This window comes from Genypterus blacodes, unplaced genomic scaffold (assembly GCF_046128005.1).
Source record: "Genypterus blacodes isolate CSIRO-AG114 ecotype Tasmania unplaced genomic scaffold, CSIRO-AGI_Gbla_v1 ptg000062l_1, whole genome shotgun sequence".
Lineage (NCBI taxonomy): Eukaryota > Metazoa > Chordata > Actinopteri > Ophidiiformes > Ophidiidae > Genypterus > Genypterus blacodes.
The window spans coordinates 2,956,653-2,971,198 of NW_027466874.1; the positions used below are offsets into that span (position 1 = coordinate 2,956,653).

A 14,546-nucleotide genomic window follows, 5' to 3' on the forward strand; every position below is an offset into this window, starting at 1 on the left:
CTCAGATTCTGAGTTTTAAAATTCTCAAAGTAAAAAAAACTCTTCTATTGATCTGTCATCATTTCTGGAGGTCTTTAATAACACGTGTCTGGAATGCTACAGCTATAAAAACACAACCGATTTCCAATTAATGAAAGTCTAGCTCCTTCTCTTCATCATCTCCCTCCCCTCCTACTCGCCTGCAGCTTGCGAGGAAGGAGGTCAGACAGAGATCAGACTTAGCCCCTGACCTTATTGCCCGGCTGGAGGGAACACGGCTGCGCTACACTCCTTCATTCATCCACACAGAATGGACCTGCATTACATTCTCTTGTATTTAAAGGTTTTCCATGTGTGCCGTGCACGATCATCCAGCAGTCGATGGTTCCCAACGGCTCCCCCTGGCAATATCACAGACTCATTCTGTCACCTGTTCCATTATGGCTCTTAACTATTGCTTTAGGTCTATTTATGTTGGACGGCAATGACGGCTCTTATCAGCAGACAGACTGGTGAAATTGTTTCGGCATTTCATTCCTGTGAGGTGCTTCACTGTTAGAATTAAAAGAAAAAAGGTACAGAGAGGAATTTGATGGCCGTCTCTGGGGTTCCTCTCGTGCGGTTGCTCTGAGGAAGACAGTGCAGTGATGTCATTTTCCTGTGGATATCTCAGACATGTTAGTGTCACAGGCTGCTGACTCAAAGTCAAAGAGGCTCACAGTGAATCTAATTGAACAGCGTAAGCAAATGTAGTATTAATTGCCAGAATTCAAGTCTTCTATTTACTTTGCCAACTGATGCACTTTATACAGAAAGACTCAAGTTACTTTTTGTAAGCTCATAGCGCTCTGCTGCCGCCTGAGGGAAGCTCTGCCTGTCACTTGTGTTGCTCTGTTTGGTGGCAAAGACATGTTTTGTGATGTTCACTACACCTGAAATGTTGTTTTCTTTACAGCACCAAAACACGGAGAGCGCAGTGAGAAAGAAAAGAAAGAGTCTCTCGGGTCCTCAATTTAGAAACATGAGCTGAAAGGATTCAAATGCTCCTTTGTAATGTCGGTACTTCAGTAAAGCAGTGAGGTTAATTAAAAGAATGTTCTTGACAAAGTACTTTGACCCACAACAGACCTGGAGTTACACTTGTTCAACCAGGCTTGATAAATACAAACCGGGGAGGAAAGTTTGACCTGCCATGAAGAAATCTTGAGTGGAAAGAAAGTGTGAAAGATGAAGCAGCCGACCCTGTAACTACCAGTTTCCACTTGCTGCTTGATGTCAGATTTCATCCTAATTTAGTCAGATATACTTAGCTGCCTTTGCCCAGCACGCAGCGGAGTGTGACACACTAACCCTCCGTATATTTTCTGCTGATAGTTCAGAGTTAAGCTGAATTATGGACCAGTGGGCTACATTATAGCACACTGACACTTTGATGAATGTAAAGCAGAGAAGAAATTAGATGGTTTTCACTAGCAGACATAAATCTTAATGAGCCAGAGGATTAATTCCCACAGGGTGGACGTCTTCTGGCAGACAGAGTGGACATAACTGTCTTGCTGTTGTATTTATTTGTCCGCTGGTATGTCTGACTGCCTGCTTACTGCCTGTCTGCAAGGTTCATTAATTTGTTTATCTCATTTCATGTGTTCAACATTTATCTGACCAGTTTCAGACAGGATAACTCTCTTTGAAGTCACCCTTGGTCAAAACAATAACACCACAAACAGTAAAAGCAACTCGATGGAAGAGACCACAGCAGAACGCTACGGCACAATAAACTGTAACAAGATCACATCAGGGTGGAACACAACTCTGCAAATGAATATATAGTATGGATTATGTGTAGAAACACTGAAATTGACCCAGAGGATGGAGTTACAGTTAGTAACATGATTTAAAATCTTGTGTATGGGAACAAAAGACACATTTATGTCCATGTCTAACACACACACACACACACACACACACTCACTCCCTATGTGCATATGTGTTTTTATAGATTACATACATCTATGATGCAGCTTCATCCCATGAGCTTCATTTCAAGACAACATGGACAAACTCTCCGCCAATCAATCAATCAATTTTAGCATAATGAATAAATATATTTGGAGTTGATTCTCCAGCCACAACCAAAGTAATCAATGTATTTCATTATGGAGTGACAGCAGAGAGCCGATGGTGCTGAAGCACTGCAGAGGTTTTTCGCTCCCGTCAAATCCACACATAAGACACATAGAATAGATACAAGTCAACGCATCCTCCTCACACAACCTGTTCACTTTAGACCCTGACTACTGATACTTTTATGGTTCTACTTGAGTAGATTTTTGAATGCAGGACTTTCACTTACTGGAGTAGTTTTATATTGTAGCATTAATATTAACAACAACTTTTTTCCGACTCTTTCCAGTAGAGAATAAATCTAAGTCTTCCTGCTCTGTTGCCTCTTCAGTTGTGCCTTTTGTGCCAACGTCTGACTGTGGCAGAGGATACAGTGGCTCAAGGTGGACGCTCCCAGCTATTGATCTAAATTACACTGTCTGCAGCTGGCAAACTCCTGGGAGAGTGGGAGGGACGGGAGGTGTGTGAGAGACAGAGAGAGAGAGAGAGAGGATGACAGGGAGGGAGGGAGGGAGGGAGGGAGAAAGATGAAAGACAAAGAGCATGCAATTGAGAAAGGCAAATAATCGCCTCTGAAAAAAATCGACTGGGGGCAGAATTGGGGCGACATCTTTGAGTCAGGCCGTGATAAATAACAATGTAGAGAGGAAAATAGAGACAGTAGTGAAAGAAAGGGTGAGGGGGCGGAGACTAAGGGCAGAAGGAGAATGAGAGAGAGGCAGAAAGATGCAGTGAGCCAGGTTTGATTGAAGCGCAGCAGTTTGCTTCCCTTTGTGTCGTTTGGTCACTGGCTGATCAGAGCTCAACCTCATAACAAAGAGCGCTGTTTACTTTCCCTCTGTGAGACCTGCAGATCTTAGCCCAGTGTGTTGACTGTCGGCGAGGCGACGTGACGGACGTCATTCAGAGAGCCCATCTCAGGCTGATAGCTTTTGCAGATGACACCCTCCACCGTGACAGATAGAAAGCAATACCAGCAGGGAATTAATGTTGTGCCCCCCATCAGAGAGTCAGAACACTCTGAGGTCTGATGTAGGGAGGGACAGGGGAGGAGAAAGTACTTGAATCGAAAGCCAAGGAAAACGGATGACAAATGTGCCCCTGTAAAACTACTCATCGCACATTTTCACGCCTTTCCGCCAGTTGAAGGAAAGGAGGAACGAAAGAATGACATATGGAAATAAGGAGCGGCTGGGGATGGGAAGAAAAGACACAAATGCAGGAGGAGAGAAAGAAGGAATGTAGAAAAAGAATGGAAACAGACAGGAATAAGGGAGATTATGGAGGCAAGAAACAAGAAGACATGAAAGGAAGATGAGACGGGAAAAGAAAGGAAGACAGAAAGAATGATGAAGAGATGATGACATTAATTTCAAATGCAAAACTAGCATTTATACCAAATAAATATTCCGTAAATACAGAGTAAAACATACATTTCCAAGGACAAGTATAAAGTCTAACAATGTCGCTGCAGCTCTTGCACCTCTGCAGAGGCAGGTGAAGACAAGTGTGAAGGGAACCAGTGAAGGATGGAAGGGGGAAGATGGAGGTATATCAGAAGGAAGACAGATGAACAAATGGCAGGTCAGCAGAGCAAAGCTGGTAAGAGCTCTGCCACATTGTGATGATATGACAGCCTGGGGAACATGACAACAGCTCAGGTCAGCTTGAAGGACAAGATGAAAAACCAACTGTTGTGGGAGAAATTCAAAAGTAAGTTCATGTGTTCAGCAGGAAAAGGTGAGCAGATTGGCTGCAGGCGTGTTATGAAGAGGACGCATGGCAGCCTTCTTCAAATTCCAATTAGTCTTAAATCTAAAGTCTAAAATATTGCTTGGGACATATGGACAAACAAATCAACAAGGCAATCTCCGGTTAATCAGTATAGGCAGGATGACACATAATTCCCTTAACTTTCCTCAAATTGCATCCATGGTAGCTGAGAAATCGCACAATCACCACAGACAAGCAGGCAAACAGATGGATGGAGACTGATTTGTGGCTCCCTCCATTTCATTGCAGGGACATAAATGTGCTAGATATTAAATTCCTTCTACTGAGACAGGAGTGTGTCTCTGGAGCCCGGGGACATAATTACATTGAACAGTTTAGGCATTCGGCTGACATTTACTGAGCGCAGCAACATGAACAGATAGATGGAGTCGCAGTGTTTGTCAGCAAAGCCTTCTTAAAGACCCTCCAACCCACTCAAACTCAAATATCCCAAAGTTTCAGCCAAACTGGTCCTGCCTCCTGGGTGTTTAGGGGTCAAGAGCCTCACACTCACACCCCTGGGAGGCTGGATTGCCTCTGTATGAACATGGAATTCAAAGTTGCGCCATACATAAATGGGTTGGGTTATTTTTAATCTATCTAATATAGTTAATTGCATTCCTTGTTGCCTTGGTATTATTCCTGTAAGTATGTATGAGTACCTGAGGTTTGTCTCCACTTATAATGAGAGCGTTAATTAAGTTCACTCAGCTCCGGGTAAAACAAAGAAGGCCCTGATAACACATTCAGAATGGAAATCAGCAGGACCAGAAGCTTAAAGCAATAATGGTACGAATCAAAATGACACCCGAAGAAACACTACAACCAATACAAATGGGAGAACTGATGGACATCGAGTCACGAGGCCTAACTCCACTGAGGAGCATTAAGGAGTTCACTGAGGTGACAAACACGCCGTGATCTCAATTTACCAAAACAAAAAAGATCTATTTAATACAAACGAGACAAAACTTTAATGTGCCTTATAGAATTGATGTTGTGAACCACGGTAACACCCTTGTGTGTGTTTGTACCTTGTTGCAGATAGAGCAGCAACTTTCCTTTCTCCAGAACCAGAGTGAGGCTGTGATCTTTGGGTCCCTCCGCGTGCAGCAGCGTCCCACTATTCCTCAGGGTTTTAAACTTCAGAAACATCACGTCTGTGGCCGCGTGGCTCGGCCTCACGCTCAGCCGGTAGACCAGGCTGCTGCTGGCATCAAAGTTCGCCACATCAGAAGCTGAACAGAACAGAGAGACGCAGGCAGCGGAGGGTCAGGGAACACAGATACATGCTTAGTATACTTAGTGAGACAAGAACAGACACAAACAAAGATGATCTCAAGCCATGTAAACACTTATGAGGGATTCCTCCATGATGTTTTGTGATAAATAATAACTTCTATGCACACATCAAACTGAGGTCCACTCCCCCCCGCTTTCTAGGTTCACATTGTTTGTGTGAAGTTCAAGCCACATAACACCAGCTGAGAACTAGAGGTGAAACACAAGCTGCTTTGAACTTTTTCATACTATTGCTGCCCTGTGATATAAAGAAGGAGGATTTGGGAAGCTGCCACTAGAACGCATGAGGCCACTGAGCAGAGAAATATCATGGCACAGTAGAGCGTTTAGATGAAAGAGCACAGGGCCACGATCATGCAGCCATCTGTGGCTTGGAGGCCATGGAGTCAGACGCCGCAGCCACTCGGGTTTCAGAGACAAGGATCCCATTTATTATATCCTTATTGGACACAACAATAAAAGTGACCCAAGTACCGAAATACAGACAGACAGAAATAGATCTGTACACGCATTTTGTAGTGTATGATGATGTTTTTATTGGTTGGATAAATTGTCTGACAAAAACACAAGTGTGTGTCTGCTAACGAGAATTTCTAAATCAAGACTGGTGGCTCTAAATGTTCCTGCACACCTGGCATTAAACACAGACTTACTGTAGCGGCATCCGTATATCTCCAGTCTGAGTCCGATCCTCCCGGTGGGGTTCCAGTCCAGCGGGATCAGGCGGAGGTAGCGAGCGATCACAGGCTGCTTCAGCTTGTACTGGATCACCGTGTCTGCATTGCTGTTACCTGGAAAAGCCTGAACAAACAACAACATGTCAGTCTGCCTGCTCAGTTTCCCCGTGTGTTCTGTCACCGCCGGCTGCATGCGTGGGAAATGTGTTTGTTCCTGCCGAGCAGACAAGAACATAGGATCTATTTTGTACTTTATAATAAAGGTCAGATGCTTAAGTAATGCATAACTTATGCATAAGTCATCATGAATGAATGCATCACACGCCAGGAACTTTTGTTGCTTAGCCTTATCAAATTATCAATCCACTATGACTTCATGTGATTATTTAACACTTTATTCAGCAATTTCTAAATGTTAATTCATGGTAAATGTATACACTGAATCACTTCAGGTCATCAGGTGAGCTGGGAGGCATTTACATTAGATTAGAGAAAAGGAGAGATTAGTCAGAGTGAATGTAGTGTACACCAACACCTTCAGTGTAAAACACTTTTGTAGTAACTTATTCCTGACGTTGGCATTACTTGAGTTGAGCACATGAACACGTTCTGTTTTAAATCCTCACTGCAGTGTCAGTGCCAGCCTAAAGCCCCAAAGCTGATATCTTTGAAGTTCCTCTTAACACAAAGTATGCAGATAGAACCAAACTTTTAATGGAGCGAGCCTCAAAAAGGAAAGATGAGAGAAACCAGAGGTAGTTACAGTTTAAATATGGGAAACCTCTCACTAACCCCTTTGATCCTGAGAGGCTTTCTACATTTTCAAACTTTGAAATGAGGGACATTGATCCTAAAGTCTGATTCTCTGCCTCCCTCCCTCTCACTCCCTACCTCCCTCCATCCCTGTCCAATGATCAATAACCCTGGAACCTATTCCATCTCCAGCCTGAGCCTCTCTTAAAACACTAATGGCTTCTATTTCCCCAATCAGCCGTCTGTGGGGATCCAGTGGGACTCTGGTTGACAGGCAAACATTCCACACAAAGCAACACTTGCATCAACATCTGTAAGAAGAAAATACACTCATGACTCATTTGTGTTGTGTGCACGTTCACGTATGTGCCCTCCTGCCTCCGTCTTGCCTTCTTGACGAGCTGTGTGACCGTGTGTGTGTGTCTGTGTGTGTGTGTGTGTGTACTGATGTGGCTATGGGAGTGAAATTGGCTTCCCCGGCGCTGCATAATTGTGATCTCAGTGGCGTCCTCAGCGCTTTGAAGGGCTGAGTCGGCTGGGCAGCGGAGCGTTAAGCCCGACACTCTGCTCCGTGCCCTGCTGAGGAGAGCGGCATCTCATTTACTCGCCAAGCGCCTTTTGAAATATGAGCTGCTTCTGACGAGCCTTCAGTCAAGGAGAGGCAGAGGGGTGGAGAGTGAGAGGTGGAAGAAGTACTTAAATCCAACACTTAAGTATGACAGCTGAGACATAACTCACTGGAAGCCAATAAAATGTGCGTAAGTATCCAAAGTACTCCTTACAAAATACCACTACTTCTGCAGAAGAGGGGTCTAAGCTATACCTATGTCATTCCGTTTAGAGGGATTTCCATGTTTTTAGACCATTAAAGAAGGAAGGAAAAAAGAAAAACACAAAGGACAAGAAGAATGATAGAAGAAAAGTAAGAAAGAATGTGAAATATGGAAGAGGGAAACAGCGGAAAGAAATAAGGAAGAGAGACACCAGATAGGCTGAAGGACGAAAAGATGGCAGGAGAGAATGAAAAAGGCACTACTTCCAATGTGTACTTCAAGTATAGACACTGACATCGAAAGAAGTAATAAGAGCAAAGAGAGAGAGAGAGCGTGTGAGCACAGGGGGAGAGACGCAGAGACAGAATAACTCATGTGATGTGAGACATCAGTGAGCGTCTGTGACTGATCCAGCTGTACTGAAGTCACATCTCCTCTCAGATGCTCTCGGCTGGCCCGACTAACATATGGAGCTATAAAAACACACTGATCTGGATTCGGCTCGCTCCATGCTGTGTGTCAAATCAACACGTTTTTAAGCTGCGAGAAATCACACCCCTGTTCTCTCTCATCGGCGGCTCCATGGGTTCAAATCCTTCACTGTGAGAAAGTGATCCGTCAGACGGGGATCAAAAGCCGTTCTGCAGGACGCTGCTGTAATAAGGATGTGTAATGGGTTCTAGAAGAAAGGAGGAGGCGCTCGACTGCCTCCGATTCGCGTCTCACGTTCTTCAATCGGTGCCGCCGACGTGGCTTCCAATCATTCTGACGTGCAGCGGTACAGTGTGATCAGTCATTGTGCAGTCTGGTATTGCGTCTCTGTAGTAAAACAGGGACTGGGTGAAGAAGGAAGAAGAAGAAGAAGAAGAAGAAGAGACCATGGGGAATAGCGCAGACTTGGCTCTGTTATGGTTGCTGTACATACTTTTTGGTGTAATGTTTGGGTTTCTGGTATCTTTGTGATATTCTGTGATATTTTTTCTCCCCAATCATGCAACGTAACATTCCGTCAATCCTGCCTCCCTAACTAACCATTAGGACACACACACACACACACACACACACACACACTTTTATACTTCTACTAAACTCTGGTCTGAAAGGTTTAAGTGAACTCTTTGTCTCAGCCAGCTTGCGTACAGGTTTCCATCCATCCTCCAGATCTTGGTAATGGAGTCAATGGGCTAAAGCCTTCTGTGTAGACCCCATATGTCCCTCTCTCTAGCTGGGCTCTTCAGCTGTTCCTTGGGGATCCTTAAGTGTTCCCAGACCAGATGGGATATAGAGTCAGTCCGGCGTATTCTAGGTCTGCCCTGTTGTTTCGTCCCAGAATACCTCCCCAGGGACGCATTCCAAGACTCTCAACGTGAAGGAGCAGTGGTTCCACTTTTCCCCCCTGATGGCCAAGCTCCTCACCCTGTCCTTTAGGGTGGAGTCCCTCACTCCCCGACAGCCTCGTGCTCCCTCAGGGACACGCAAAGACCCAGACGCAGGCTGGCCGTGAGCCTGCAATCTCATTCTTTCAGTCACGACACGGCGCTCACAGGTCAAAGTGGGAAGGCTGACACATACATGGAGTGACACATTGTGAGGTTTGCCTTCAGGCTGATTTCAATTACCGTTTGATCTCCTTAGTATTAATGTTTGAAGCATTAAAGTGAGTGGCTTGTGGGGGAAGTAATTAGCTGACACAACTGCGGCGGCAATCTCAGCTGTAACTTTGCCTGCCGCAGGACAGGTGATTTCTAACAACAGCACCTCGCCTACTGTCAGCAGGGGTTGGTGTGTTTGACAGCAGCTCCATGCAGTCATCAGAGGCCGGCCCAGCTCCCTTTCATTGCTCCATCCATTATTAATAAAGAGTGAAAAGCTCCTGGTGAGCAAGTTTGCTCCTGCAGACAGCACCAGTGACAACACATAATGTCAATTAGGTCCATAACAGTGATGCAACAATGTGGTTAACTACGACACACTCGCGTCTCTCCATTTTCCTAATGGGCTTTTGATCCATCAGCCATAAGTAAAAATCATATATAGACTTTAGAAAGCATTTGGTAGAATTTTACACACTTGCCTACATTATTCCATCAGTGCTGTGCTTTGTTCAGTTACTGTTTTCTGCGCGGCGGTGACTCACCCCTAAGCCGTCTTCCTGCCGGTGCTGTCTCCAGTTGTGTCCCGTATCGCTGAACATCAGCAGGTAGGCTGTCAGCCAATCAGAGCTCCCATAGCGACCCTGTGTGGCAACGGCGGTGATTTGAGTCCGCCTTCCCAGGTCCACCTCCAGCCACTGATACCTGTCTGAGCTCAGGGGAGACCAACCTCCCGCTCCTGCACGGGAGACAGACACAGAGTGTGAGCTGTAATGAGGAGAATCAGCTTGTCTACTGTGTGTTTTGCTCTGTGTGTGTGTGTGTGTGTGTGTGTGTGTGTGTGTGTGTGTGTGTGTGTGTGACAGAGAAGAGAAGAGAACAGAAGAGAGATGGCGAGGGCAGAGGGACAAAAGGTAGAGATGAGATAAGCCTAAATACCATCTCAAAGTTTGAATACAAACCCAGATTGCTTTTGTTTAGGTTTGGCTGTCAGGGTCCATATAATGTCGACACATTAGTGGTGCAGGGTCTGCGGGGCACGGTGCCAGCTGCTCTACCATCATGTGCTGAACTTCACAACTCAAAATTTTTGTCCGTATTTTGTGGGTGGATAAGTTTTACACGATGAAATGTTAGTAAGAGTAACAACGTCGGGCTGATGTGGTCGTTAAATAGTGATTGTCCCTAACACACAAAACAAATCTCCTCTCACCCTTAACTGGTATGAGCCAATTCTAAGCAAGTTGGCAGAATCTGTTGTCTATGAACTGGAGGGTTTGTGGTTCAATGCCCAGCTCCTCCTAACTGCGTGTCAAAGTGTCTTGAGGAAGACCGTTATCCTGTAACTGCATGTGGTGAGCAGATCAGCACCTTCTGCATCGGCTCCACCACCATCAGGCTGTGCGGGAGAGACGGAGGCTTTGTGACAAGTTGGGTTGGTATTTAAAGGAATCCGACAACTCTCCGCTCCAAAGTGTCAGCGTGTGTCCTGCCATTTAGGCTTTTATAGGACCACCAAGTTAAAGACACTATACGGCTACAGGCAGTATGCCAGGGAATAATTGCAGTGTGTGAGAGCCTCATTCATGCCCCCTCGCACTGAGCTGAACCTTTTGTCTTTATGACAATGATTTGCAGAGCTGACACCCCAGCCGTGTTCCTCGGGGTAACGCGCTCCCTTTTATGTCCTGGCAACAGCTGTTGCATCAGCTGGAAAGGACACCCAGGGACGTGTGAGAATAATCTCACACTGTGTTAATTTTGTGGACTATGAAAAGTTATTCTCATCAGCGCTGTGGGATGTGTGTGACAAGCCGCCATCCCTGCCAAGGTGATGTAGTAAACAAGAGGTGTTCCCTTTTACACACACCGGCCAGCCGTGTACCAAACCATTTACTTTATTATTATTACTATTCATATCAAGTTGCAATACGTCATGGTACTAATCTGGTGAAATTATTAAACATGGTTCCCAATGTCAAAAATTAACAACAGGCCAAGCAGAAAATTTGAGTGAGTGAACCGTGTCAAAATGTGATGTTCCCTCTTTCTCCCTCTGAAATAAGACACAAGAGTGCTAACTTGTAAATCCTTATTCGAATGCAAAACACTGTACAGAGCTACTTCAAGTACTTGCCAGTATCTTAACACATATTTTCAGTTAATCTCTGGCCCTGTGGGAAAGGGGAAAGTGGTCAGTGAACGTACATGAAGAGGCACTTCTCCATTTTGCTTGAACAACCTTAAGTGCCACATTTTTTGGGAGATGTGCAAGAATGTCCTATTTACTTCTTTACTCGTTTACTTTAAATAAAGTTAAGTATTCCACCATCGACTGTGCACACGCTTACTGCTACATACTACACAGACAGGTTTGTCAATGGCTTAGTTTGCTTTTGCTTTGCTTGGGAGAAATTATTTCAGTGATAGCAAAACTGCACTGTAGCCTGGAGACTTGCTTGTGTCCAGTGAAAGCCCCCAACCCCCAAGTTTCTCCTTTAATCTTTATGTGCAGTCATCCTTATAAAGCTGATTTAAAGGTGCAACGTATGCAATCCTGACGGCTCAGCGGAAACACATGCAAGCACAAAACAAAGTTCCCGGCTTGATTTTCCAACACACTGATCGGAAACTTTGTTGTCACGCTAACCCCGTTTGGTTTGATTGAATCAAACCCCGGTGAACTGGGGTGAGCACCAAATGAAGCACACTGAGAGCAGAAACACACAGCTTCAGTTCTACCTTAACAGGAATAACAAACAAATCTCCACTTATGTCAACCTTCATGACCTTAATAAGACTGAATCTGATGACATAAGAGACTATGAATTATTAGGATTACCCTCTTATTCACAGAGGGAAAGAAAGGACAGATTTGTGTTTTTTTCTGTGTGAGGGGAGAAAAAAAAGGAAAGACAAAGTCACAGAGATGAGATACGGGGATAGGCTGTGCTGTAATGCAGGAGATAACCTTTGCAAGGAGAAACATTGCCAAAATGTTATCCAGCGGCAATTTCATTTGTGCTTTGGATGCTGCTGGCATCCCCAACTCAAAGGTGTGTGTACGTGTATGTGTGTGTTTGTCCACTTGAGAGGAAATGGCAGAAACATTGGCGGTGGTGATTGAAAAGGCTGCAACAACATAATGACATTTTGAAGGCTGAGAAGAGAATGTGCACATATTTAAGAAAAAGTGCTGAGTCAGGACAGAGTCTCTCTCTTCCTCTCTCTCTCTCTTCCTCTCTCTCTCTCAGCAGCTAGTCTAAAGAGTACTTTATATTATATTATATATATTTAGATTATATTGGCAAGGTGATGTCATGACACAAAGCAAATCAATACCACAACACTTAAGACACACGCCGTCGGAGCTGGTCACACTCCTAATGCCGACAGCTCTATTATGAAGCTACTTTCCACTGAATCACAAACTGACTATTGTTATTGTACAGCCCACTGTGAGCTCCAATGTGACCGTGGGCACCAGCGACAGAAATTCCTTGCTTCAGGAGGAGCTGGGACATCAGGAGGGAGCTCGGGGTTAGAACTGCTACTCGCCAGCATTGAAAGGAGCCAGCTGCTTTGCTCAGCACGCTGCCTCCGCAACGTGACGCGGATAAGCAGAGGGAAACGGATTGATGGAAATGTACTACGGGCGTTGCTACTATCATATATGTGGAATATGAATCACACATTCTGTCTGCAATTAACCTCTTTCTTCTCCGCGCGCCCTCACCTCAGCGCTCTGCTGTTGTTTTTCCTCTGCCAGCTGTTTGGCCGCTGTGCCGTCTGCTTGTTAGGGCAGCAGCTAAAGGCCACAGTGGATAAGTACCTCAGTAACAGACGCCACCGCTGACAGCACACCGGGAGAGAGAGCTGACGCACTGACCTTTACTCATTACAGCAGGGCTCTTCTTGAGGAAAAAAGGTAGAGGGCAGAGACAGTGAAAGAAAGAGTGACAGAGACGAAGAAAGAGAGGCAGAAACAGTGACATCTGCTCATTAACACTGGACTGCAAAGGGGAGGAGAGAGGGAAACAAAATACCAGGCAGATACACTGACCCCTGCTCATCAAGGCACCGGAGAAGAAAACGGATAGAGTCAGAGAGCCGGCACAGAGACAAATCTATGTACGTCTAGAAAGGAATTGTAGTTGATCAGTCAGACAATAGTGTCTGTCATCTCTGTCAGCTTCGATATAGAAACATCTCCCGCGTTAAACGTTTCCCGCTGCTGTCTGAAGTGACATCAAAGCTGGTTCCCTCGTTCAGGAGGGTAATTGAGGTTAAAGAGGGGTCAGGAGCACGGCGTTGCTGCCTCTCCTGGACATTCAAATGAGCACAGCGCCACATCGCTTAAACAGTCTGGGTGAGAGTGACGCCCCGGGGTCGCTCACATTAACCCGGAAAGTTAAGAGAAGTGGCCGGCGGCTGGAAGGTCGCCAGTCCAGAGGAATGCGTGCCAACGATTCTTCTTCTTGTACTCAAATAGGCTGGGTCACCAAAGGCTGCAGGTCCTCAGAGAGACTACAGAACCCTAAGCCAAAGACGAAAGGACAAAGGAGACAGACGGACAGAGACACGAGCTGATATAAACAATGTCTCCTTCCTCTGCGCTTTGCACAAATGCAGAGATTCCTCCTCAATTCGATTTACATCTAAACTGCAGCCGCAACAACATTTCACTGCAGTATTCACACATCACAGAATTGACCAACTGTCACAGATTAGCCATCACAGGGCCACAGTCCTCGCCCTCAGCCCCCACACTGGCTGAGTGAAAGCGGGCATAATTTGGCCATTTTTCCTGCAATATCAACATATCAGATGTAGAGATAATCATGAAGAAATGCAACAAAAGAGAAGAGAGGAGGGAGAAGCTGCAGTGACCCAACACGTTTCACTAGCGGGTCATTTCAGGAACAAACATATCCAGTAGGTATTTTGTGCTTTCATCCATTTTCTCTCTTCTATGAAAGAATAGTCAAAGTCCTTATCAATGAAAAGTATCATATCTTGGTAAAGAATGCAGTCATCACTACTGTGAAACCCAAAGCCCTTTAAAACAACCCGGGGAGCTCACTCAGCTGGCCTCTGCTCTGTAAATAATGGAGGCTGAACCACAGGAAGACACTATGAGATGCATCTGTAACATAAGAGCACACCCAGAGCTGAACCCGTCCCTCACAGTGTCTCACTCCGCCGCGTCCACACTCAGGACAAAGCCTCAGCCTTCATTAAGCAGTAAAGTACTGTGACGTCCTGTGTTGATAAAAGAAACACACGGCCATGAGGGAGGGAGCGAGATCGTCGTGATATGGAACGGGATCTTCAGGACATCGTGGACATTGATGAATCTTTGTTGATATTGTGTAAAGAAAGAATGATGTACAAAGATATGATGAAGTCGTTAGAATTGAGGCGCTTGTGTCACTTCAGGAGATGATACTTTGCGGCCACAGCTTACTTATCTCGTGGCTGCACACTGTTTTAATTAACGCTGGACGTCGCCACACCTCTCGACTTATCACGGCCCTGCAACATCAAAACACAACATTGCTATTCCGACTGTT

At 45.3% G+C, this 14,546-nt stretch overlaps 1 protein-coding gene across 1 annotated transcript in view; it reads right to left on the minus strand.

Annotated features, from left to right (window-relative positions):
• Nucleotides 1–14,546, minus strand: part of LOC143003639 (contactin-associated protein-like 4) — a 68,232-nt gene that overhangs the window by 34,004 nt on the left and 19,682 nt on the right. Inside the window, exons 3-5 of the mRNA XM_076154411.1 lie at nucleotides 9,519–9,712; nucleotides 5,832–5,979; nucleotides 4,911–5,114 (exon numbers count right to left, since the gene is read on the minus strand). Coding sequence (XP_076010526.1) covers nucleotides 4,911–5,114; nucleotides 5,832–5,979; nucleotides 9,519–9,712 — 546 coding nt within the window. The remainder of the gene's footprint in view (nucleotides 1–4,910; nucleotides 5,115–5,831; nucleotides 5,980–9,518; nucleotides 9,713–14,546) is intronic.